Below are 24,490 nucleotides of genomic sequence, written 5' to 3' on the forward strand. Positions count from 1 at the left end.
GTGGTTTTCTCTTCTGTCTAGGCTTGACACATTCTAGCCTCTGACGATCTTTTCCCAGTCAGTGATTAGTCCCATGGGCTTGATTCTGACCCTGTGACTCCATGAGCATACATCCTAGGGAAAATGGTTTGGAATTTGCAAAGGGAATTCTAGAAGCCAGTCCGTGGTGCTCCATCATTGGTCACTTTTTTGATGACAGCGGTAAGACGGCGGCCACGCCGTTCAGCCCTCCTCCGTGTCTGGACACGGGCCCTTGTGCTCGTCAGCACGGGTGCTTTGCCCACCCTTTCAAGCATATGGCAGCTTCTACCCACCGTGATGAGTGGATGTTTAGTTTGGTTGTTTTACTGAACATGACGCTTTTGGTTCTAATTCTCTCTGACTTGCCATCAGCACTTGCTAGCAGAGATGAGAGGACATGGCTGAGGCAGAAGTGCAGCGCCTGGTCCTACTCTACTGTTTGACCTGACGTTTGGAGCTTAGGTTCTCCCTGCACAACCAGTGTCTGGAGCGGAGAGGAGGAAGACAGGTGCTGGGTGTGGTCACTGTGATGGTGAAAGAGTGAGCAAGTGTGTGGGTAGGGTGTGTGCTGCAGGTGTGCACACACTCAGCACCCTCAAGAGTGCCCCACTTCACTCAATGTTAGGGGGCCCAGCAGGTTGGGCTTTGTGGCTGCAAGTTTCTAGACAGGAATTGGGCAGTTCTGCGTCCTGATGACCGCTGAGTCCGACCTTTAGCCATCTCGGTACGTGTGACTGCTTGGCCGACCCTTCTCCACAGGACGAGCTGCCCTTGCTCTTCTGGGGTCCCGTTTCCTAGCTCCTGCCTGATGGGCGGGAGCCACAATACAGAGCAAAGAAGCTGCAGCGAGCATTCAGCCTTGCACAGCACGGACAGAGCACAGAGAATGTGTGTTCATGGGACGCCTACTGCGTGCAGGGCTGCAGAGGACCAAGTAGCAAACATCATGTTGGAAGAGTTGATTAACAAGCACAAAAAGAAAAGATTTATTTAGCAGTCCTTTTTTTTCTTTCCTTTCATTCTATTTTTCTCCCAAGCCTATTTTCCCTAGAGAAGTATGTCAGAAAGTCATGGGAGGAGGTGTGGGGAGGGGCAGGGTGAGGTGGAGTAAGGGACGCTGGTGGGGACACAGCTGGTGACGGGACTGTGATCTTTTCTCTCCCTGAGGTTGCCTCCACCTCAGCCTGATTCAGCCCCTTCCACCTCTGCCTGTCCTCCTATCTGCCTCTCATCTTAGCCTGTCTCCCTCTTCCTTTTTCTTCTCTGTTTTCAGAAAGACTCAGAGTATCCTCAGGTAGGGAAAAAACTCGGCTCCACTGCCCGATGCCCCGATCTCACACTCACGGTCAACTGGCCTTTGGTTAGTGTCCCCTTCAACCTTCTCCTTCCTCTACTGGTGGGATCTTGGAGTGAGTGACTCATCTCCTGCCACTGCATCTTCTTACCTCCTTCCCACTCCCGAACACTGCAGTCTGGTTTCTACTCCTAATCACTCTGCTAGTTAAAAAAACAACAATAGCCCTGACTAGTTTGGCTCAGTGGATAGAGCGTTGGCCTGTGGACTGAAGTGTCCTGGGTTCGATTCCGGTCAAGGGCACATGCCCGGTTGTAGGCTCGATCCCCAGTAGGCAGCATGCAGGAGGCAGCCAATCAATGATTCTTTCTCATCATTGATGTTTCTATTTCCCTCTCCCTTCCTCTCTAAAATCAGTAAGAATATATTTTTAAAAAACAACAACAAAAACAGAAAACACTAATTCTGAAGGAACAGTGACCTCTTAATTGTCATGTCCTGGCGCTTGATGTCACTTGGGCCATTTCTTCCTTGTTAAAGTTTTCCCTCATTTCACTCAATTGCTTTCTTTTACTCTTAGGGCTGTATTTTCTCCATTTCTGCCCCCACCCCCTTTTCCAGGGCCTGGTCCTTGCTCTTGAGTTCTTCTCTCCCTCCCTCCAGCCCTCCCTCATCCCTTTCCCCTTGCACCCCCCCCCCCCCATTCTGACCACCTCCACTCGCCTGCGGCTCAGTCCTCACAGCCCCTGCGCGGCAGTCCCTGACCACTGGCTGTCTTGCGGCTCCCTCTCACCAGCTGTCTTCTGCAGGCCGTCCTGCTTCAACTGTGGGAGCAGCTCCTCCTTCCCTGCTCGTCCTGCGGTCGGTTCCGCCCATTTCCCTCTGCAGGGCCTGCTGTGGGGTGACATGTGAATTCCCAAGCTCCTGGTCTTTGCTCAGTCCGTCTTCCCGGTTTGTTTACTTCTTGTTTGTCTTCTAAGCCCCAAGCTCTTCGTCGAGACGCCTTCTCCCACAGCAGAATCCAGCAGCGAGCCTGTCTCGGAATTGCTCTCACTGTGTGCTCTACACCAGAAGTTGCAAACTGCCATATCTCATTAAACATTTTTAAACTACTTCATCATTTAAAACCAGACTCTTTCCTTACCAATCCCAATCCTGGCTTCCCTTGGAAGTTCAGAAGGTCTGGTGACCCAGGGTCTGCTTGTTGCGTGCAGCATGGGGTGGCTCCGAGGGCAGCTGCGGCCTTTCGGGAGACCCTGTGCTCCCTCCCTCATTGAGCACCAGTGGGGCGGGGCCCGCCCGGCCCCATAGAGACTACGCTTGTGCCCCTTGTCTGCCGTCTTGCTGCCCTGATGCAGCAAACGTGTCTTGTCTTGTTCGTTGCTGGTGTGTGTTCACATGTGTGTCCTATACTTTCTTCACAATTAGGCTGCTCTCACACTGAGGGGGGCTCTGAGCTCGGGTGCTGTGCAGCGCTGGGCACATAGTAGGTGTGTGTTTGAGAGGCCAGCAACCTTGGTGGAGTTTGCTCCAGGAGCTGTTTCTAGATCAGTGGTTCTCACATTTCAGCAGGCAGGGGGTTAGGACACAGTGTTTACTAGAAAGTTCCTGCAGGGTTTCAGGTGACAGGTGCCTTGGCCCAGCCTCCCTGGGTGGTTCTGCTGTTTCCCCCCAGAAGGGTCAGTGGCCGTGTTCTGCCCACATCAAGGATCATTGCTTTAGATAAAAAGGACAAAGCAGTCCCAGTAAGATCTGGCCTCTGAGGGGCCGTCACAGAGCTCTGTGCCTGAGATGGGCCAGGCCCCTGGCTGCTCTTTTTGTTAGTAATTCCACTCACCGGACTGGACCAGAGACAGGGGGTTCCTGACACTTCGGAGAGTGGCCTGCTCTCTGATTTTGTCCCCTGCCCCCTCCATCACCTCATTCCTCAGCCTCTGCCCACCTTTCTCCATGGACTTGTGGGGTTTTTCACTTCTTCCCCGATGTGCGGCTCAGGCAGTGGGCTCTGCACCTGCTCTTACATGTGGGTGAGCGCCAGGGACACAGCACACTGTTCCATCCTACATGCAAACAGCAAAGTGGCTGCAGGGCGAATGCCCACTGATGATGGGAGGAGGTGGGAGGAGGATGGAAGCCCTTCCTGTCGCTGGGAAGAGCTAAGTGCTCCTCATTGGAGCGTTTCTGCCAGTTGGTTCCCCCCGCGCCTCAGGCAGCGCTAGGTCCCGCAGGGTAGGCCAGCCCCTTGCTGCCGCCTGGCTCCCTGCAGCCCTTCCTGGAGTCTTGTTTCTGTTCTCCTGCTCTATTGGATGTGTTTCTGCCACACTGCCTTAACTCTTTGTGGTCCAAGCAGAACCTGTGACCTGAAAATAAACGGTTGCCTGTGTGCTGTCAGCACGGCTTCCAGCCTCGCTGCTGTGGGCCTGCGGTCAGCAGTGGGAAGCACTGCCCGTCCTAGTTCTGCGTCCGAGGTCACACTGGCCATGTCCAGTCCTGTGGTAGCCTGGGGACAGCACGTTGGTGCCGCAGGGTTGTCGGATCTTACTGACGGTTTGCTGCTCTAGATAAGTGGGCGGAGAAACCAGCCTTCGGGACGCCGTTGGAGGAACACCTGAAGCGGAGTGGCCGAGAGATCGCGCTGCCCATCGAAGCCTGTGTGATGCTGCTGCTGGAGACGGGCATGAAGGAGGAGGTGAGGGCACGGCCGGGCTCCAGGCTGCACCGCCGGCATGTGCAGCAGGGCGGGCCCCCACTTTTCTCCCTGTGACCCCAGCACAGCCCCCGAATGGGCTAAGGTTCCCCGGCACACCCTGTGCTGCCCCTCCCTGCAGCCCACGCTGATAGTCCCATGGGCACTCTGGCTGTGCTTCATGGAATGAGTGGCATAGCCACTGAGGGACCAGAGCTCCATGCGCTTCCACTTGTGTAGCAAGTCTTAGGTTTGTGTGGTACGCACTTGTCGGGGGGCGGGTGAGGGGAGTTGGCTCTGTCTTCAGAGAATAGAGACCAGGGCGTTGCTAGCCATCCTACAAACACAGGACAGCCTACAGCACAGACTCCTCTGGCCCAAAGTCAGTGCCGCTGCGGCTGAGAAACCTGGACTAGGTTCCTGGCCCAGTGTCTTCATAGTTCACTTGTTGACCCTTCGTGGGTTTTCCTCTCTTACGTATATGTAGGGCAGTGAAAGAGGCTAGCAGTTCAGTCTTACAATTTTTCCCGAGGCGTCCATTTTAAAAAATATTTCTAAGTTTAAAAAATCTATAGCATCACCCTTGTGGAAGTATGGTACTTGTTTTTAAATAGATTTCTAATGGGCACCGGTATTTTAGGACTACTAGGTGGGCAGTGTGGCCCTGCCTGCAGGCGGCATGTGCTGGCCGTGGGGCTAGAGGTCCTCCTTCAGGCTCTTACTGCTGCTCAGTGCTGGGCTCCCAACTTGAACTTGATGCTAATGGCTTTGCATTGTCTTTAGGGCCTTTTCCGAATTGCGGCTGGGGCCTCCCGATTAAAGAAGCTGAAAGCTGCCTTAGACTGTTCTACTTCTCACCTGGATGAGTTTTATTCAGACCCCCATGCTGTAGCAGGTGAGCTCCAAGGAGTGCCCTCCAGTGGTGGGTGAGTCTCAGATCACCCAGGTACCAGTGTTGATTGTTGTTTTAAGTGAAATGGCTCCTTCTAGGCTTAAGCTACAAAAGGGAAAGAGTAGATACACACTCACACCTTTCCTATTCCTGTGGGGTTTTTTCCTGGTTATCACGTAAAGGGGAAGGTGGCTTATAACCCAGGTCTTTGGAGGCGTGCTTGGATTTTCTCCCCTTCTCTCACCTCCAGGTGCTCAGCCTGGGGAAGTGCTGTTAGCACGGTGACTCAGAAGCTGAGGTGATTTTCATTGGTCTCAATATACAGGGGAGGCAAAAGTAGGTTTACAGGTGTGAGCATGCGAAACACCACAGTTTATTGTATAGTGTTTCTTAATTATCGTATTATTTTCCATACGAACGACTGTCTACCTACTTTGCCCCACCCTGTATGTGGCAAGGGACAGAAATTGTTTTAGGGGCATTTTATTCTTTAACCGTTCCCACCAAGTCATAATTTGTTCTGTGTAGTTGGAAAATTACATTTGAGATCATTTCATTTTGCAAAGTAATACGTCCTGAGAGCCCAGCTCCCCTTTGTATCCTCAAAGAGCGTGCTCCTGCCTCCAGGTGCTTTGAAATCCTACCTGCGGGAGCTGCCCGAGCCGCTGATGACCTTCCAGCTGTATGAAGAATGGACGCAAGTTGCCAGGTAAGTTCAGAGAGCACCGAGTTTCAAAGTTAAAGGAAGTGAAGCACTGTTGTGTCCCATTTGTAAACTGTCTTACTCTCCTGGGTGAGAAAAGAACATCACCAGAGCATAGTTGTTAAATAGGCTGTGCCTCAGTTCTGAAGGTTACGATGAAAATACTGCATATTGTGATTCTTATGTGGGAAGGTCGCCACTTGGGCATTGACGTAAATGTGTCATTTAGTGGATGAAGATGTACAGTGGTGCCCACATTATGGGTTGTCTGGTCAAAGCCCCTTTCATATTGAAGAAAGTCCTGTCGCTGGGGATACATGTTGTACCGGCCAGTGCCTGTTGAGCTGCATGGGAACTCAGCTGTGCATAATGTCACGTTGACATTGGACATAATTGGTCATAAAAGTTCATGCTTCCTGGGCATGTGCTATGTCTGAGTACTGTACTGATCTAACGCCTATCACCTCCTGTGATCCTTAGCTAATAACTTAACAGCAGATGTTACCATGCTCGTTTCACAGAGGAAGAAACTGAAGTTTAGGAAGTCTCAAACAGTAGCAAGTAGTGGGCAGAGCTGGGATTCAGACCCAGACCTGTGTGACGCAGAGACTGTGCTCCCATCTTTGTCTCGTCCCTCCATCCCCAGCATCACCTGTCGAGGAGTAGTTGGTTTTAAGCAGAGCAGAATTGTTTGAAAAGTCCTAGAGCAGGGGTCCTCAAACTACGGCCCGCGGGGCCACATGCAAATACAAATACTGTATTTGTTCCCATTTTGTTTTTTTACTTCAAAATAAGATATGTGCCGTGTGCATAGGAATTTGTTCATAGTTTTTTTTTTAACTATAGTCCGGCCCTCCACGGTCTGAGGGACAGTGAACTGGCCCCCTGTTTAAAAAGTTTGAGGACCCCAGTCCTAGAGCCTTCTCACTGCTGGCCAGCCTGCCTCCTAGTCTCGTCCCTCCTCTTAAAGGTGCCTAATTCCTCATCCCCGAGGGAAGGAGAACAGACTTCCCCTCTATCCCGTCCTCAGACACTGTCACCCGCTCCCTTAGAAATAAGCCATTGCTCTGATCAGTTACAGTTCAGGGATGTGAGACCATCCCTTGTCACTTTCACCAGGGATTTGCAGTGGAGCTTTTCCCCTCTGTCTCTGTGGAGTGAGACTTTGTCCCTGTAGACGGTGAGGATTTTAAAGTCAGAGCAAGTTCCTAATCGTGGTTGTCTCCCTGGAGCCCGCCTGGGGCTCAGCCTGATGTGAGCATCATGTTTGTGGGACTGGGTGATGGAGCCTGACACTGCCAGGCAGGGAGAGCTCTGGGCTTTCTTTTACGGAGCCACCTGCCCGGCCCCCTAAACCGTGACTGTTCTCTGTTCTGAGACTCACACTCGTCCCCATGAGGAAATGTGCTTGTAAAGGTGTCTGTCTTTGGTGTGTTGGCTCTGTGCCTGAGAATGATCAGTGCAGGCCCCCGGTCCGCCCCAGGACACATCGCCTGGCCTTGAGTATAACTTCACTTAACTCCGCCCATAACTCTCCAGACTGGCTCGGCGGTGGAGGACGTATTGATAACTTCGGACACTGTCTCCCACTGGTGGCCAGAGTGGACTCTGCCCTGTGGGCTGCGGGCTGGCCCTTTTGTGTCTGAAAGTTTGCACATTGAGCCTGCAGAGCAGAAGCGGGCTGGCTGCCTGGAGCCTTGGCACAGGATTGGGAGGGCACGATGGGGCTATAGCCTGGGTGTGGCCACTCCTCTGTGCCGCACCGCGTTTAGGACAAGGGATCTGGGCTCTGTGACGCCCTGCGTGGGCAGACACATTTTCTAGAGAGTTCTCAGTGGTGCCCTGTCTCCGGTGTGCCAGGCATTGACTGGTCTAGGGGATGCACATGGTTGTACCCCTGAAAATCCCATCACGCGGCAGGACCAGCCTTACTCAGCTTTGCACATCAGGAGATTGAGTCTTGGTGAGGTCAGTGAACTGCTCAGTTCAGTCGTTTGTTGGTATTTGACTCCAAATCTATTTGCTCTCCGTCAATGGAGGCATCACTGTTTGTAGCATATGGCCAGGGTTACTATATGACTTTTCATAAGTGGTTATGGATAACATTTTTTCTTAGTGTGCAGGATCAAGACAAAAAACTTCAAGATTTATGGCGAACATGTCAGAAGTTGCCACCACAAAATTTCGTTAACTTTAGGTATGTATGATTGACATTCTGTAAATAAAGCCACCAAACTACAGTGACTCGACATGAAAATCTGTTAATCCCAGCGGAGAGGCTGTTTAATGCAAGCATGCTGGCACACCCAGAGTGCGGGGGGTTCCTGGGGGTGCTGGGAGGAAGGGAACCTGCGTGTACTGTGGCCTTTCTGGAGCACATCGGCGCTCATGGGTAGGCTGCCCAGTCATTTCACCCTGCAAGCCACCGAGGACAAAAGTCTTGTGGAAGGTTCGGTTGACTATAGGATTTGAAGTCTAAATTGCCTAGGAGATAAAGGGTAAAAATTAATCAATAGTTGTACTTTCCGTAATATCTTCCATATATGCTACATAGTTTTAAATAGAGCATAAATCATCCTAAGTAAAATTTCAAGAAATGGACATTGTATGTTATTTTATGGAATAACTCTGGTTCTAAGAAAATTTACCATAGGATAAAAGTTCTGGAGTTTAACCTCTATTTTCCATCTCACTTAAAATGTGGCTTCGAAGAAGGGGAGCGAGAAGGAAAAAGGGGGCCGTTGGCAATGAAGTTGTTTAAAATCAAAGAATATTTTGTAAGCGGACTGGGTCCAAAATGGCACAGACTTTCCTGGTGAAATGCCTGACACGTTACCTGACGTGTTCCTCAGTCCTGGGGTCCGTGGCTGAGCTAAGGAAACACCCTCTCCATACCCGAGGCTCAGCCTTGGGAGAAGGTCGGTGCTTGTGATGGCCCTCGCTGGCTCGCGGGCACATCTAGCGTGGCATCGCGGGTGCTCTTGCCCGGCTCCGAGTCAGTCCCGGTGCTGGGTACTTTGGGATCTGGCCTTTCATTTTATTTTCCTCTTTATAATGTTTACCAGTTGTCTTTTGCATAGGGAGCACCTTTCCATGGCTCAGAATTCAGAAAGTGTCCAGTGAAAAGTCTCTTCGCTCCTGTCCCTCAGCCACCTCGTTCCCCTCCTGAGACACAGCCCTTGGAGCCTCTCAGAGCCAGTGCCTGTGTCAGCAGATACATGCGTGCATCCATGCACACGTTTCCTTCTCTCACCGCCCCCACTGTTTTCCAAAACCGAGTGGTAGCATATACTCTACATTCCATTTTCTCCCTGCCCTTTTTGCTTAATGTGCATCTTGGGGATTTTTCCACATCAGCACCTGGTTGTTTTTCATGGCTGCATAGTATTCCGCTGTGTGAATCTATTGTTATTTATTTTATTAGCCCTCTGTTGATACGTTGTTGGGTTCTTCATTTTTTATAGTGCGAGAGAATACATTTATGTGGTAAACTGGATATTTTTTCTAATTACAGCATGAGGCATTTCCACACAGTTCCCTTTAAGCAGCACACCCACATTTCTGTCTCCCTGTGTGTGTATGTGCTCCTGTTTTGTTTTTCTGAGTCTGTTGTTACTGTGTTCGTGTATTGAGCCCCTGTGACTCCCACTGTAACTTAAGGGCAGAGTAGACAGCGCCTAAAGGAGAAATGGATTAGAAATACACAGCAAGTAGAGGTTGAATCACTGAGGTTGACCTCTGAGCTGTTTTCCACTTCCAAGCCCTAAATGTGTCCGTCCTCTGAAACGTGGAACACAGGAAATCTGTAAAGTGTTTAACCTGAGCTAGAGTCTGAGTTAGCCGCACCTGAGCACTCGGGGCCTGGGCGCGTGGGCAGGAAGATGCTATTTCTGCAACCTTTTCAGAGTTGGTGCTGTCCCCTTATCTTTTCTACCACAGGTATTTAATCAAGTTCCTCGCAAAGCTTGCTCAGACCAGTGACATCAACAAAATGACTCCCAGCAACATTGCCATTGTCTTAGGCCCTAACTTGTTATGGGCCAGAAATGAAGGGTAAGTAACCTTTCCCCATATCGGATTATGCTCCTTTCTGCTTTCCACCTGACGGAAGAGCAGACTCAGGATACACATTCCAGTGTAAGGAGCACTTGGGCATGTTCTGAAGTTGATCTTTCCTTGAGCTGACATTCTCGAAACCCTCCTGTGAGCTGTTCCTGTCCCAGATCTGGCCACACAGGGTGTGGGAGACGCCCCAGTCCTTAGAGGGCCCCGTCCTCAGGCAGTTGGACAGATAAGTGGCTCAGGGATCAGCTCTGCCTGCACACCTGTGTGCAGGTACCACAGGCATTACCAAGTCTGATGGCACTGGTGCTTGTTGAAGGGACACGGGTCAGCCTGAGTTCAGAGAGAGCTCTGCTCAGGAAGTGGCCCTGGAGCTGAACCTTAATAAATAGCTCCCTACAGTGGGTCCTGAATGAGCTAAGGTGTTGCAGGATGAAAGCACTAGATCTCTAATGAGGGGTGGGGGGGTGTTGCATGGGCTTATTAATGAGCACAGGTGACACGAGGCTGTGACTGACTGAGGTTAATGAAGCCAGAGCCAGGTCTCAGAGGCCTTGCGTATCTTGCTGAGGTGTTTGAAACTTCTTCTATGGGTCATGCCGTGAGGGTGTTCATCCACCTTTCTAAGCAGAGGAATGACGCAGGGCAGATTGCATTTAGCAGGTGGCTTTGTTGGCGTTGAGAAGCATAGATGGAATGGGGGAGGGGTCAGGGAGATCAGTAAGAAAGCTCCGGGGAAACCACTAGCAGTGGCGTTTACTCTGATGGTGGCATTACGATGGTCTCGCTCAATCCTCACAAGTAACCTGTGGAGTGGGCACTGTTGTCGTTGTTCTTGCAGATGAGTCTGAAGCTTAGAGAAGACAAGCACTTTGCTTAAGGTTGCACAGCAGGGAAATGGTAGAGCCAAGATGCTGGCTACAGTCTGTGTCCCTCAGCTCCACCTCCCTTCTCTGCCTCCCATCACTGCTGCTCAGCTGCGTAAAATCACAAGTGGCTCAAGTTTGCATTAAAAAGTGCCGTGGCTTTCGGAATCAAAGTCTTTCTGCCTCTCATTCATTTATTTACTCGTGTGTGCCCAATCCTGTTTCAGAAAGTACTTGTAAGATTATTTACAAAGATCTGATATACAGTGAAGTGAAAGACAAGTAGATATATAAAGTTAACTGCATACATCATATCTTATAGCAGATACATCCAGGTAGGCCAAGGAGTTAAATATAAAAAGTGATGCCATAAAGGTAAATATTTTTTAGCTTTTGAGATAAGAGAAGAATTTTCCAAACATAAAAGCAGTGCAAGAAACAAATTTAAAAATAGATGGATTTGGCTCTATAATAGCTAGAATCTTCTGTATTTCAGAAAGCTTCTAAGCAAATGGTAATTCACAAAGTAGGCAGGAGTTCCTCCAGAAATAGCCAGAATATCGGAAAGGTCCTATGAGTCAGTAGACAGACAGCAGCTCCCCTCGAGGCCCAAGCGACCCGAATCTAGATGGGTGGGGGACCAGCAGGTGGAGCTCGCCTTTGAAGCTGGAATTTGAAAGGAGCTAGAACTTTGGGTTGGTTGGAAATTGGGGTGAAAGTACTCTTCCTACAGGGAAGGAAGGTCAGAGTGATAATAGAGGAGATAGGTTTGGGGCGGCCAGACCGGGACCCAGCTTCTTGGGAGTACAGTGTCTTTGATGAAATAAACTAATACGATGTAATGCAACATGTTGAAAGATGGAGTTAAACGAGGTGAAGCGCTGCCGCGTGGTAGGCCTCAATGGCCACTGGGCCTTTGCACCCTGTTTGCTTTCATGGCATTCTGACCCCAAACTGGAGCATGCTGGGTAGCGGGGTAACTATTCTCATTTATGCTCTTCCTTCTGATCCCTTTCCAGACACTTTCAGTTTGTGAACATGCATCTTGGGACCTGTTCATATATATGACAGCCTTCACAATACATGTAAATGGGGGCTCACATTTTCTGACATGACAGAGGGACGCTGTCACAATCCACGTCCTTGCTTCTTTCGTAGGTGAAATTGTTGCGTGTGATGTTGGGTCTCACCAGTCACTACCATGGGTAACACCGTCCCCGTGGGAAGCACAGCCCTGTCCCAGCCAGTGTCAGCCCAGCATTGAGTACAGCCATCACAGGCTCCCTGGCAGTGTGACTATCTCAGGGCAGACTGATCGGGGTGACCCACACGCACATAGGCCGGGCCTTGTGGACTTAACGTTTGCATTATTCTCAAATATCTCATCCTTTGAAAGTCATGGGATGGTTCTGAGCCAGACCAGGGAAATGATAGGCTGCCAGGGAAGCGTGTGAACTCTGTGCACTTCCTTGCAGGACGCTGGCTGAGATGGCAGCCGCCACCTCCGTGCACGTGGTCGCGGTCATCGAACCCATCATTCAGCATGCCGACTGGTTCTTCCCTGGAGGTAATTAGCTTTGCAGCTTCACTGGCTGCCAGAGCAACACAATAATAGTGTAACAGTGTGAAAAGTCTTTTTCAAGGGCAAATGCATCAATAATCCTTTGTGATGGCATAATAGGTGTCTCTTTTTCTTTTTCTTTTTTTTTTTTTGCACATCTCTGGAATTTATTGAGTAATTTTCAAAATCAGAGTGTAATAACTTATTTGAGTAATTACTTTATTGAGTAATTTTCAAAATCAGAGTGTATTCACTTTTATATCATCAGTCACAGAGAGCTTGAAAGCTAGCTCACAGACCTCATTTCAATTCTAGCTATGTTGATCTAGGTTGGTCTCTCTTCTCCCTCATTTGCACCTGTGTGTACGTGTGTGCGCGCACGTGCGCGTGTGCGGACATAGGAGTTTAGGCTGATGCCACCTAATGACTTCATCCACAGTAACTTCAACATCCACATTATTGATTCTGCCCAGGTGTCTCTTTTTCATGTTTCTTTCCAGACTGTTGCTTTGCATTTGTATTTTGACATCATGGTGACCCCATTATTTTGTGTTTCACTTAACACCAACCATTCATTTTCAGCGTATACTGAATACCCACTAGGTGCCATATGTGTGCTGGTAAGACTTGCTGTCTTCCCTGGAGGAACTCGGACCACTGCAAGAGGCCACGTAAACAGAGAAATTATAATACATGGCAAATTAGAAGGATAGGTGGGTGAACAGCGATTTGACAGACTCAGAGGTTGGGAAAGGGAGTCGGATGCGTGATAGAGTGGCAGCACTGAACAGGCAGGAGTTTCCTCTGGAGGCAGGCTTTTTTGTTTTTCTAGGCAGATGGTTGGCTTTGTGCAGAGTGGAGAGCAAGCAGGAAAGGTTGGCTGGGCCCATTCTGAGCTGGCTGTCAGGATTTGGATTTCATCCTCTAGACCAGGGGTGGGGAACCTTTCTGCCAAGGGCCATTTGGATATTTATAACATCACTAGAGGCCTGGTACACGAAATTCATGCACAGGTAGGGTCCCTAGGCCTGGCCGGTGATCAGGGGCCTTCCGGCTGCCAGCCAGGGCCTTCTTTCATTCCACGCCACCCCCTAGTGGTCAGCACACATCATAGCGAGTGATAGAACTCCCGGTCGAACTCCCGTGGGGACACTTTGCATATTAGCCATATATATACACACACACACACACATATATATAATATAGATTTGCGGGCCAAACAAAGTTATCAACTTAAAAATTAGCCTGCTATATTTGGTCTAACATTTAATTAATCACCCCTAATGCCTTATCAGGGCCAGACCAAATGATTTCTTGGGCCTTATACTGTCATGGGCCAGACGTTCCCCACCCCTGCTATAGGCAATTAGTTTGTAAACTACCTGCATTGCAGTCTTGGGATCTGATACTCCATGGCCCCTTTGAGGGTGCTGGCTGGGCAAGTGTTGGAAGATTGGTCCACGTCTGGACCTCCCATCCCTACTTTGCCAGAGCAGCCCTGATGTCAGGTCCCCTGGAGTGTCAGTTCCATGATGCCAGGGCCACGCTCATCTCCTCTTCACCGGTCTTCAGAACCCACACCTCACGCCGGGAGGTTGCTCAGGAAATGTAGGGTGGGTGAATGAATGAATGAGTGCAGGTGCACCTTGGTTCTCAGTGTCTCCCATCTCAAACAGCCCCCTTCTCAACCGACAACCTGTTCGTGCTGATGCCTGTATGATCAGTCACGCATCTCTCAGGCGATAAACGGAGAGAATGCGCAAGCATAAGTCAGTACAGTTAACATCTCAGGAAATTGTGCTGTGAATATTTTTATGTGTTTTTGCTTTTGTTACTGCTCCTTATTACTAAATTTTTATTTTTTACTTACATTTCATTTCCTTTTTGTTTTTAAAGTGTTTATAGATTAAACAATACATTAGACATGCACTGTATATAAGAAGGGTTAAAACAAGGAATCATTTGGATTGGATTAATCAATTTACATTATTTCTAAGGGGAAAATGCTTCAGTGTTCGAGCAGCCTCCTGGAATGGATTAAGTTCGAGAACTGAGGTTCCGCTTGGCATTCTGCCCCAGATCTCCTTGGAGAAAAAGAGGCATGTGAAAGCTGCTGTAGGCAGTATGGAGTTCACGTTGCCTTTTATTTCCATTTTATGTCAGACTGAATAATATCACACTTTCTTATTCAAATAAGTTATCCATGCCCCTTTTTCGTATTTGTGTGTTTGTTTACAAAAAGACAGCAGAGTCATGTACATGTTCTGAGTCATGCCCCTGTCTGGTCCCGTCCTGCCTCCCTGGTGTAATCAGCGTCCTGTAGAAGAAGAGAGTGTGGGCTTCTGCTTAGGAAGTAGTGAGGCTCACGGATGAAGAGGAAGTTCCCGTTCCAGGGGTGTCTTACAGCCTCACCCCCCCCCCCCCCGCCTCTGTGTCTCATGTTCCCTCTGCCTTTCTCTTCCTGCAGAAGTGGAATTTAATGTATCAGAAGCATTCGTACCTGTTGCCCCCCCAAACTCCAACCACTCATCCCACACTGGAAATGACTCTGACTCGGGAACCCTGGAGAGGAAGCGACCTGCCAGCATGGCGGTGATGGAAGGGGACTTGGTGAAGAAGGAGAGGTGTGTGGGAGCAATCACTTCAAACCGGCGTTGTTAAACCCTCGGCAGCAGTACTGCCTCGGAGGCCTGTGCGGCCCAGGCCTGCCAGAGCCCAGATAGTTTCGGCACTCAGCTCTAGTTCATTGCAAACCTTGCTCTGGCCAGAAGGTCGGTGCCCAGCTTCTCAGGCCACATGTGCTGTGGGCATTCACGCCTACCTGCTGCTCGGTCGCCCCCACGGTGCACTGGCATCTTACACGTCACCTAAATGTACTTGCCTGGGGGGTGGAGGGAATAAGAAAAAAGTTAAACATTATGGACTTACGTCCAAGAGTGGGCATGAGAACAACCCACCACTCAACGGTGAGTTGTGTGATTGTTTAAAAGAGGCACATTTTTGGCATAACTCGGGCCCTTGGTGGAAGCCAGCACTGAATCTGATGCTCAGCTGAGAAGCCTCAGCCTGGCTGATTCTGGAAGAGAAGGGTCTGTGTTGAACTTAGCGGGAGCCGCACGTCTCCGTAGAGGCTCCTGGCTCAGGTGGAGGGCTCTCAGGTCGCGGAGGGCTGCGAGGGAAGGCGCTGTGCCCACAGCAGGGCTGGGTGGCAGGGCGTTGCTCAGGGCGTGCCTGTTTGCGTGCAGGTGGTACTGTCTCCCGAAGTCATTGCATTAAAACAAGCTCTTATTTTAGTTGCCCAGTCTTAGAGTGAGGTTTGTCTTTTTGTTCTGTTTTTTTATAACCCATTGCAAAGGAAAATGCTTTCCTCATCTGTCTCTCTGAAGCCACGTTTGCTGTGCAGAAGTTTTCCCTTCACACGGTGGCAGTGCTTCCTGATGACAAGCGGCCATAGCAGATCTGCCTTCATGTATTTAAGTTACAGAATGTTCCTTAAACTAGGGTTCTAGTTAGCACACAGGAAGCAGTTCTCTGGCATCTGCCCGGGGAGGCTCCCACCAGAAACACATGCTCAGGGAGCCATAAATCTTCTTATATTTTGAACTAAAAACTAAGAAGTTTTGAAGTTTATACACAGTGGGCTTGAGTGGAAGTGAGCCTTCCTCTGCCCTGTCCTCCAGTCCCCAGGGCCAGCCCCCAAGCAGCCTCCCAGCCCTACGCTTTCAGTTGCTCTTGCTCACACTCCTGCCTCTGCCCAGGGCTGAAGAGGCCCTGGTAGGACTCCCACACACAGATTTGAGACCATGCGCTTGTGTGTGGTAACGTGGACTTAAACAGGTTCACGTGATGTCACGCACTCACGCTGCGGTCTGCCTGCGTGTGCCAGCTGCTCCTGCGCAATTGAGAAGGACACTGGTCAGTACCAGGCCCATTGGCTCTCGCAGGGGAGAGGCCAAGTCGAGTTGCTTGCCTCGGTACTAGGGATGGCCATCCACCTGGTCCTTGTTGCTTCACTGCATGCTGGGCACCTTGGGTAGCTGTACCGTGTGGGTTTTAACACGCGTGGACCAATGGGCTCTGTGTCTGTTATTGGCTCGCATGGTGTGTTGACTGTTTCTTCTCTCTGTGTAGCTTTGGTGTGAAGCTTATGGACTTCCAGGCCTACCGGCGGGGTGGCACCCTAAATAGAAAGCACGTATCCCCTGCTTTCCAGCCGCCACTCCCGCCCACAGATGGCAGCACCTTGGCTCCTGCGGGCCCAGAGCCCCCTTCCCAGAGCTCTAGGGCTGAAAGCAGCGCAGGGGGTGGGCCTGTTCCCTCCTCTGCGTGCGCACTGGAGCAGGGGCCGAGCCCAGGCGACAGCAGGTAAGGGGGCTGGCTTTTGCTGGCAGTGGGTGCTGGGCGCCCTCGCCTTCCTGCCGGTGCTGGCCTGTAGGCACAGCACCCATGCCGTGAGTCACCTGGCATGCAGGAAAACATATTTGCCTTCATCCTCTGGTGAGCATTGAATGGAGAAAAAGACTAAATTGCTTGCTTCCTTTCCTGTTTTCCAAAGAATGCGCATTTGTTTGCATTCTTTACTGAACTGCTTCAGTGCTGGGAGCTGGAAACCAGGAGGTGTTGAGCAATGTTATAAACCTCCTTTCCCTGTTTGATGTGGACTCAGTGTTTGCGTACCATTTGCTTATTGTCATCCAATATGCTAGTAGTAAACGTTTCAATGTAGCAGGTAAGGTTTTAATATTCCTGGTGCGTCCATCCATCCCCCCATCCCCCCATCCAGTCAGATTTACTGAACACCTGCGTACTGAGCAGTATGTGCCAGCGCTGTACCAGGCACACCAGGGGACGCCCTATCTTTCTGTCTTGTAGGGAGTTGATACATGAGCATAAGGTATGAAATATGATGATAGATTTTCTGAAAAGGCTTTTCTGTTGCTTTACTTTCTGCTCCGTCACCTGGAGTGGACTACAAATGTATAGCAGCTCCAAGGAAAAATGCCTTTTGTTTAACGTGCATGAATTTAGTTCTTCACGCTGACCTGGGCAGATGACCACTCGGGTGGCATCTCAGGTGGTGCAGGCTGGCAGCAGCTATAAAAGCTGAGCGGTGTGCTGACTCTCGTCATTTGCTCTACTTTGGCTGCCTGTAAAGCACCAAACGGTCATATAAAAAGGAAAATAAATGCATAAAACAAGGACGGCCTGTGTATCCACAGGGGAGTCTCCCCACATGGAGATGGATTTGTGTGGAAGAACTCTCACATTATCTTCTTTGGAGGGCATGCCTGGTGATGCCTGATGCATCAGAGATAAGAAACTCCCAACTCCTCAGAGCTGGCCACAAAGCTCTGAGCGTTCCCGAATCCCTTCTGCTTGCATAACTCAGGGAAGTTCACTTTTTGGTTAAAAATAAATACCTTCAACTTCCTAGGGCTCCATGTTGGCTTGTCAGTCATTGCCACTCCTTACATGTATTTGTTTTGGTTTAGTTATTTTTGTTTGAGAAAATAGTATTAGTGAACTCACACATTTTTGCTTACTGTAGCATTCTTGGTCTAATCAAGGCTAAATATGTTATTTAAGACAATAATGAGTCCTCACTACAGCAGGACAGGTGGAGTGTCAGCCATCAGTTGGCTCTTTCACCCCTGTGTTTTAGAGATTGTGTGTATGTTGCCCTCTTTGGTGACCTTGACAAAATGTAGCTGTAAAATTTAGCGTAGAGAGAAGTTCTAAGCCAGGACATCGAGAGCCTGAGTTCTGATTTCCACCCACTGCCACCAGCTCTGAGCTCTCCATCACTTCGCTTCTCAGAGTTCCTCTTTCCTGAGGCCACACCAGTGATGGCAGCTGAGCACTTTATATTCCAGGGCTTTCGTGCTTGGCCATAGCTTTTGCTTCATTTTGTATAACGTGTGTCAAAATTGCATTATTTTGAAGTCCGAAAGCCTTCCACATTTTTAAATATTGCCCAGTTTAAGTAATTGAAATGTCCTGGTTGCTGTGAAATGGTCTCTCTCTTGATGTTTGAGTGGCACAGCGTTGAAGACAGTCTGATGCAGTGAGTCCTGTGTGGCACCCGGTAAATGCTAGCTCTCTAGGACAGTGCGAACTATTTAAACTTCATTGGGTTCAGTGTGCTTAGCTTTTCTGGCTGGGCCTGCCTACCTGCCATCTAACTGCATTTCTACTCCCCTCAGTCCTCCCAAGCCCAAGGACTCCGCAGCTACAGCTGTGCCCACGCTGGCGCCGGGAAGAAACAGCATTCAGGTGGCCAGTGGCCAAAGCCAGGGGCAGGGACAGCCCCCTGCCGGCTCCCATCAGCTCTCTGTCAGCCCAGCGCACAGCTCCACTGGCTCCAGTCCTCATACTTTGCGGCGAGGTAAGTGGCCTCCTTTGCTCTGTGCCTTGCGGGGATGTGCACAGCGCCCCGGGCATGCGAGCCAGGGAGGGTGTCCGACTTCCAGCAGACCGGCCGTGCCTGTCCCGTGTGAAACGGCAGGCAGAAAGATCAGCTATTAACAAAAGTCACTACAGGGAAATGAAAATGGAGAACAGAAAAGCAGTCACTTAAGAAAATGTTCCAGCGAGGGAGCCTAACAAACAAAAAGTCATCTCCCACAAGCACGCCCAGTTCTCTAGGGGTCTGGCATTTCAACCGTCGCTCTCGTGTGGAGCTGCCACAGCCTCTGCAGGCCCGGGAGCCACTCGCCTCTGGGTGGACCTTGTTTCTGGGCCCTAATTAACATGACATCGGACTGTTCTCATCGGCATCCCCGGTGGTCCTCCTCCCAACTGCCAGGGATGCTGAAAAGCACCAAGCAGGTCGGAGGTCGTGTCAGCTCTGGGCTGGAACTCCAGTGGCTCCCTGCAGCCCACCCCAAGCCAGCCCTCCCCACTCCCCTCACGCCTGTCTGCCCTCCAGCCATGCAGGTCAGACACCGAGCTCATTCCCTCTTCAGGGCTCTGCACTCGTTTTCCAGAATTTTCTGACCCACACCTTCACGTGTTTTTTTAGTTTTATTTTGTGATACGAACACAACCTGAGATCTGCTGTCTCACAGCTTTAGTGTGCGGGATGTGTGATAGGACAGCATCTACAGCAAGTCCCTAGGACTGGTTTTCTTGTATAATTGAAATTTTATTCCTGTTGCTGGTCACTCCCCAGTACTCCGGCCCCAGAGGCCCTGGCAGCCACCGATCCACTCTCCGGTTCTGTGAATTTGACTATTTTAGATTTCTCAAACAGAATCTTGTAGTATTTGTCCTTTTGTGACTGGCTTATTTCACTTAGCATAGGGTCCTTCAGTTTCATCCAGGCTGTCAATTATGGCAGAATTTCCTTCTTTTTAAAGCTGAATATCCCATTGCACGTATAGACAACTTTCTCTGTCCAGTCATCGCGGTGGACACTGAGGTGACTAGTGCTGTGACTAGTGCTGCAGTGGGCATGGGAGTGTATTTCTTTGAGGTGATGATTTCAGTTCTTTTGGGTAAACACCCAGATATTTTGGGTGAACACCTCTCACTGAACTGAGGTGAGCTGCACACAGGGAGGTCGTATCTCCGGCTCGAGCCAGGTCTTGGACCAGTGCCTGACAGGAATCGTGCGCAGGACCTCGGATCTCCTGAGGGTCCCGGCGGCAGGCTCAGGAAACCAGCGTGTCTAGGCTTCTGCCCAACAGAGCTCAGTTTCCGTTGCTGACTTGAGTTTAGGGGGGTGCTATTTAAAAAGTGTGTTCAGCGAGAACCAAAAACGATGTCAACATGAGGGATGCCCACACTGAAGTGTGTGGGCGGCGACAGCCCACCTCCCATGCACTCGTTGACTTGGGTCTTCTGTCTGTCTCTCTCTCCCTCTCTCTCCCTCTCTCTCTCTCTCTCTCTCTCTCTCTGATTGCACTCCTGTTGTTGAGGCTCATGTATAAATGCATGTCCCTGGTAACTGCACTCCCATGGGGCACAGCAGAGGGGGCAGGCAGGCAGGCAGCAGTGGGGTCCTTAGTGCCAGGGCGAGGGAAGGACCGCCGAGCAGCGGGTCCTTCTGAGTGGAGTGGAGTGGGTACAGCAGCAGCGTTTTTAGACGGTTGACCTGGCCGTAGTGGAGGCACATTATTGCAGGGATGCCCACAAAGTGATGAGGCCACACCTCAAGGGATGGCTGTGGCCACCGGAAGGGACAGACTCGGGAGAGCTGGACAATTTCCCATGGATTGGTTGATGCTGCTCACAAGAGGCCATTGTGATCAGTGGGAAAAGGCCTTAGGCTCAAAATTTGAGTTCTAGCTTTTGCCTAATTTCACATGGCTGATTAAAGTCTGCCAATTTGACCTTTCCTAACTTAATTCTTACGAATGTAAAGTAAAAATAAAATGCCTTCTTAAGGGGAACATTGTGGGGGATAAATGTAATGTGTCTGCCTATGAAAGCATTGTCTTTTTAAAGCACGACACGTGGCGGGGGGTCAGTTGGGGGAAAAGGAGACTTACGTAAAACTTTAGACAATAAAGGAATAAAATAAAATTAAAAATTAAAAAGCACTGCACGGATATTAGGTGGAATTTTTATAGGCTGCAGACAGACAGACAAATTCAGGTACGCGACTTGGTCACAGACCCCACTCTATCCTCCTTAAAGCTGTCTCTCTCTCTTCTGAGCATCGTCTTCATCTGTGTCCCGCTGATGTTTGAGGAAAATGAAGTCTTCTCTGCCTGGATTCCAGGGTAGCGCTGCTTGCAGATTGAGACTTGACTCCGGAGCCACATTGGGGTGTTACCTCTCCTGCTCCCTGCAGTCGCAGACCGCAGGCTTCCTCACAGGAAGTGTGACCCTTTCTGCCCTCCCTTACCCTTGTCCCCACCTGCCAGCATCTTCCAGGTGGTCTTGGACAAGGCCTGCCTTTCTTCCGGTCTGGCCTCCACGTGGGACTGGGGCCCATTGCCCTGTCTGCTGCTCTCATACTTCTGCTCCAATTCCTGCAGCACCCTTAAATGTCAGGAATGATCCAACTTTCTTTGTCAGCTGGTTGGTTATTTCTGTGGGGAAAGGTCTTCCGAGTCTCCAGGTCAAAAGTTCCAGGACAGCAGAGAGTGCAAACTCCGTCCTTTTCCTTCCTGGATTGGGGCCTGAGCAGAGAGCCAGGCACCACAGGAATGAGAAAGAGGAAGAGTCTGAGGACACGGTGCTGGGCCTCTGTCCCGCCACTGAACAGCTGTGTGGCCTCTTGCAAACACTCGGCCTCGGTTTCCTCCGCTGTGAAATGGGTACAGCAGTGCTGCCTTGCAGGGAGCGTGCGGCACTTGGTGAGACAGTTATGCAAAGGGCCTGTCTTGGTGCTGGTGATGTGTTAGGTGAGCGATGCAAGGTCATTTCCTTCCTTCATTTCCCTCTCCCATGGGGAAGGATTGGTGGAACCTCAGCAGAATTTGAAAAACGCTTCAGTCTCTCCTCTCCAACACCCCTCCCAGCCCCAAACCAGGACTCCACAGCATCATTTTCCACCCCACCCTCCTCAGTACCAAGTTCCCACCCCTTAGTGGCGCTGACCTTGGCTGGTGTCAGGAGGCAGGGTGTGATTCAGCTCCCCTAGAGAAGTAAATCTGAGGCCATCTGCCCGATGGATTTTACTTTTATCTAGAATTATAGCTCAAATGATTCTGGAATTGGTAGAATTTCTGTTATTAAAAAAAATGAAGCCCTCTAGGAGAAGAGAACTTAGCAAGTGTCTGTGATGTGTGCAGCAGTCGTGCTTGGGGTCACCCTTAGCTCGCTCGCTTCTCTCCTCCCTGCTCTCCTTCAAGGGCAGGCCCCGGCAGGGCGCTGAGTGGCTAGAGCAGCGCCTCCTGTGGGCAGGGCGGCCGCTGAGTCTGTAAAGCGACAGGTCTTGAAAGGCCTATAAATGTGTCATGTACTTCTTAAAAATAACCTTTTTATTCTGGAATAATTTTAGATTTACAGAAGAGTTGCAAAAATAGGGCTAAGTGTGCCCTTCCCCACTCCCCAGTGTTAACTTCTTACCTCATTGGTCACAGTTGGAAACCAACTGAAGTCCCTGTTTTGTTCAGATGCCCCCAGTTTTTCACTGATGGCCATTTCCTGTCCCAGGCTCGCTCCCGCCCAGGGCACCTGGCACTCGGTCGTCCTGTCTGTGTAACGGCCTCTGCTCTCTTTCTCAGTCTTCCCTGGAGTTTTCATGGCCGAGGCAGTTTGGGAGGGCACTAGGCAGGCATTTTGAAGTCCCTTAATTTGCATTTGTCACGTGTTTTTCTCTTGGTGAGATGGAGTCTCTGGGCTTCAGGAGGAAAACCACAGAGGTAAAGTGCCACCTGGTCTGTCCTGTTAGGAGCAGCGACATCAGCGTGGCTTAAACAGTGAGGCCACCCTTGGTCCCTGGCTCAGGGGAGTTGGCTGTCACTGTGCTGTTCTTACTGAAAGGTGTTTCCCTCTTTGTGCAGCTGTTAAGAAACCTGCTCCAGCACCCCCGAAACCAGGAAACCCACCTCCAGGCCAGCCCGGGGGCCAGAGCGCCCCAGGCACAGCGCAGCAGGCACCCAGCTTGTCACTGAAGCCAGCCACTGGAAGTCCGTCTCCTCCTGTCCCGCACGCAGGCCCAGCCCCCGGGCAGCCGTGCGCCACCTCACAGCTGTGTGGGCCCCGGAGAGCCTCAGGCAGCCTGGCTCCGATGCAGGCACCCAGTCACCCTCCACCGCAGCCCCCCACGCAGGCGCCGCAGTCACAGGCCAGACCGGGGGAGCAGGGACTGGAGCAGCCCACACACACCCCACCCAGGACGCCCACCCCCCCCAGCACTCCGCCCTTAGCTAAGCAGAGCCCAGGCCTGCCAGCCGCCCAGCACTCTGCAGCGGGCCACCCTGAGACTGCGCAGCCACATGCTGGGACCTTGCCGAGACCGAGACCAGTACCAAAGCCCAGGAACCGACCCAGCATGCCCCCACCCCCACACCCTCCTGGGGCCCACCCAGCGGCGGATGGCAGCCTCTCCAGCGCAGTGCCTACTGCCTCCAAAATAGTGACGGGTGAGTAGGAACTTGCACCAGGCTTCTGCACCCTCTCCTGCAGGCTGGTCTATAGCAGGTTAGTGCAAACCCGGCCCAGCCTGTGTGTGGGCCACGCCCGGTGGTCTCCCCGGCTTATGCTGGAGCAGCCGAGCCGTTGGAGAGGCGCACGGTGCAGAGCCCGGAAGTCTGCTGAGCCCTGATGGGTAGTTTCAGTGCGTGTTCAGGACCTGCCTCCATGTACGTTTGAGGACAGTGACCTAATCCGGGTGGCAGGTCCTGTACTGCATGAGTGTGAGCTTCATTTTTCAGTGAATTCCTCATATTCATGGTGAAGCATCTCAGGAATAACTTTAACACATGTGGTTTGTGCGAACTGGATGCTCAGGGAAGGGACTTCTTGATCACCAGGGAGCGGGAGAGGCAAGATGTCCTCGAGGTCCCTGGGACCCTGTGGGTGTGGTGCTGATGCACCGATGCAGTGGGCTGCCCAAGGGACATTCTTCACAGGCAGTCCACAGCATGACTTATTTAATTATGATTTTAAAATAAAACTTCCACCCAAAGCACTTGATTTACTATTTGATTTAAGGGTAGAATGAATGGATTTTTCTTTAAATGTGTTTTTAGGAACTTCAGTTTTGTATAACAACTGAGTTTTAAATTTTTCTCAATGGAGCTATTTTTATTTATTTTTTCTTTTTTGTTGTTGTTTTAGTGGAGCTATTTTTACAGAGGAAGCTGAACATATCTCTGGCCCCCCAACCATACTGAGTGACTTCTCAGCTGAAAATGAACCCAGGGCACCTCAAACTGGTACCCCATATAATGAGGGTTAACCAACTAGTCTATCTTTTGATAACGTTTTTTTCAGGACTATAATGTATAATTTGCATGGTTAATAACTTTTTTCTGATGACACCTCTGCTGTTTTAGAAAAATAAAGCCACATCTGGTTTGTTGTTTCCCAATAGATGCCCTCACAGGTGGGGAAGGCTCCCGGGACTAAGGTTGGTAGCGCCCAAGCAGCTTGCCCGCTGCCCTGCCTAGCCGTGCTGTGTGTGTGCGCTTTTGAGCTGGTGCCCAGGAGCAGCCTGGCCCGCGCCGCTCGCTCTGCAGCAGGGGGCAGGACTTGTTTTTAGCAGAGGCTCTGGGGGCTGCAGAGCTCGAGTTCCAGGGGTAGATGTCAGTAGGCCGAGAGCCCGAGTTCAGGTGCTCCGATAAGATGCTAAGACTGTGTCTTGGGTAAGCCTTTCAGAAGCATCTGCTCCCCCCGGCATGATTTGCCTGCCAGTGATTGGCTCGTCGCATCCAGCCCAGGAGGGCTCGGGTGTGGTCAGCATGGGATATGGGTCCCCGTGTCTTGAGCTTTAATATTTAATTGTAT

At 50.7% G+C, this 24,490-nt stretch overlaps 1 protein-coding gene across 2 annotated transcripts in view; it reads left to right on the forward strand.

Moving 5' to 3' along the window:
• ARHGAP17 (Rho GTPase activating protein 17) overlaps window positions 1–24,490 on the forward strand; it is an 80,978-nt gene that overhangs the window by 49,917 nt on the left and 6,571 nt on the right. Inside the window, exons 10-19 of one of the 2 annotated variants that reach the window (XM_081089647.1) lie at window positions 3,877–4,004; window positions 4,785–4,896; window positions 5,521–5,602; window positions 7,713–7,793; window positions 9,536–9,649; window positions 12,000–12,091; window positions 14,553–14,709; window positions 16,217–16,450; window positions 18,289–18,470; window positions 22,543–23,124. In XM_081089647.1, coding sequence (XP_080945773.1) covers window positions 3,877–4,004; window positions 4,785–4,896; window positions 5,521–5,602; window positions 7,713–7,793; window positions 9,536–9,649; window positions 12,000–12,091; window positions 14,553–14,709; window positions 16,217–16,450; window positions 18,289–18,470; window positions 22,543–23,124 — 1,764 coding nt within the window. The remainder of the gene's footprint in view (window positions 1–3,876; window positions 4,005–4,784; window positions 4,897–5,520; window positions 5,603–7,712; window positions 7,794–9,535; window positions 9,650–11,999; window positions 12,092–14,552; window positions 14,710–16,216; window positions 16,451–18,288; window positions 18,471–22,542; window positions 23,125–24,490) is intronic. The other variant, XM_081089648.1, reaches the window with a different exon arrangement.

The sequence above is a fragment of the Myotis nattereri genome (assembly GCF_964212035.1).
Source record: "Myotis nattereri genome assembly, chromosome: 4".
Lineage (NCBI taxonomy): Eukaryota > Metazoa > Chordata > Mammalia > Chiroptera > Vespertilionidae > Myotis > Myotis nattereri.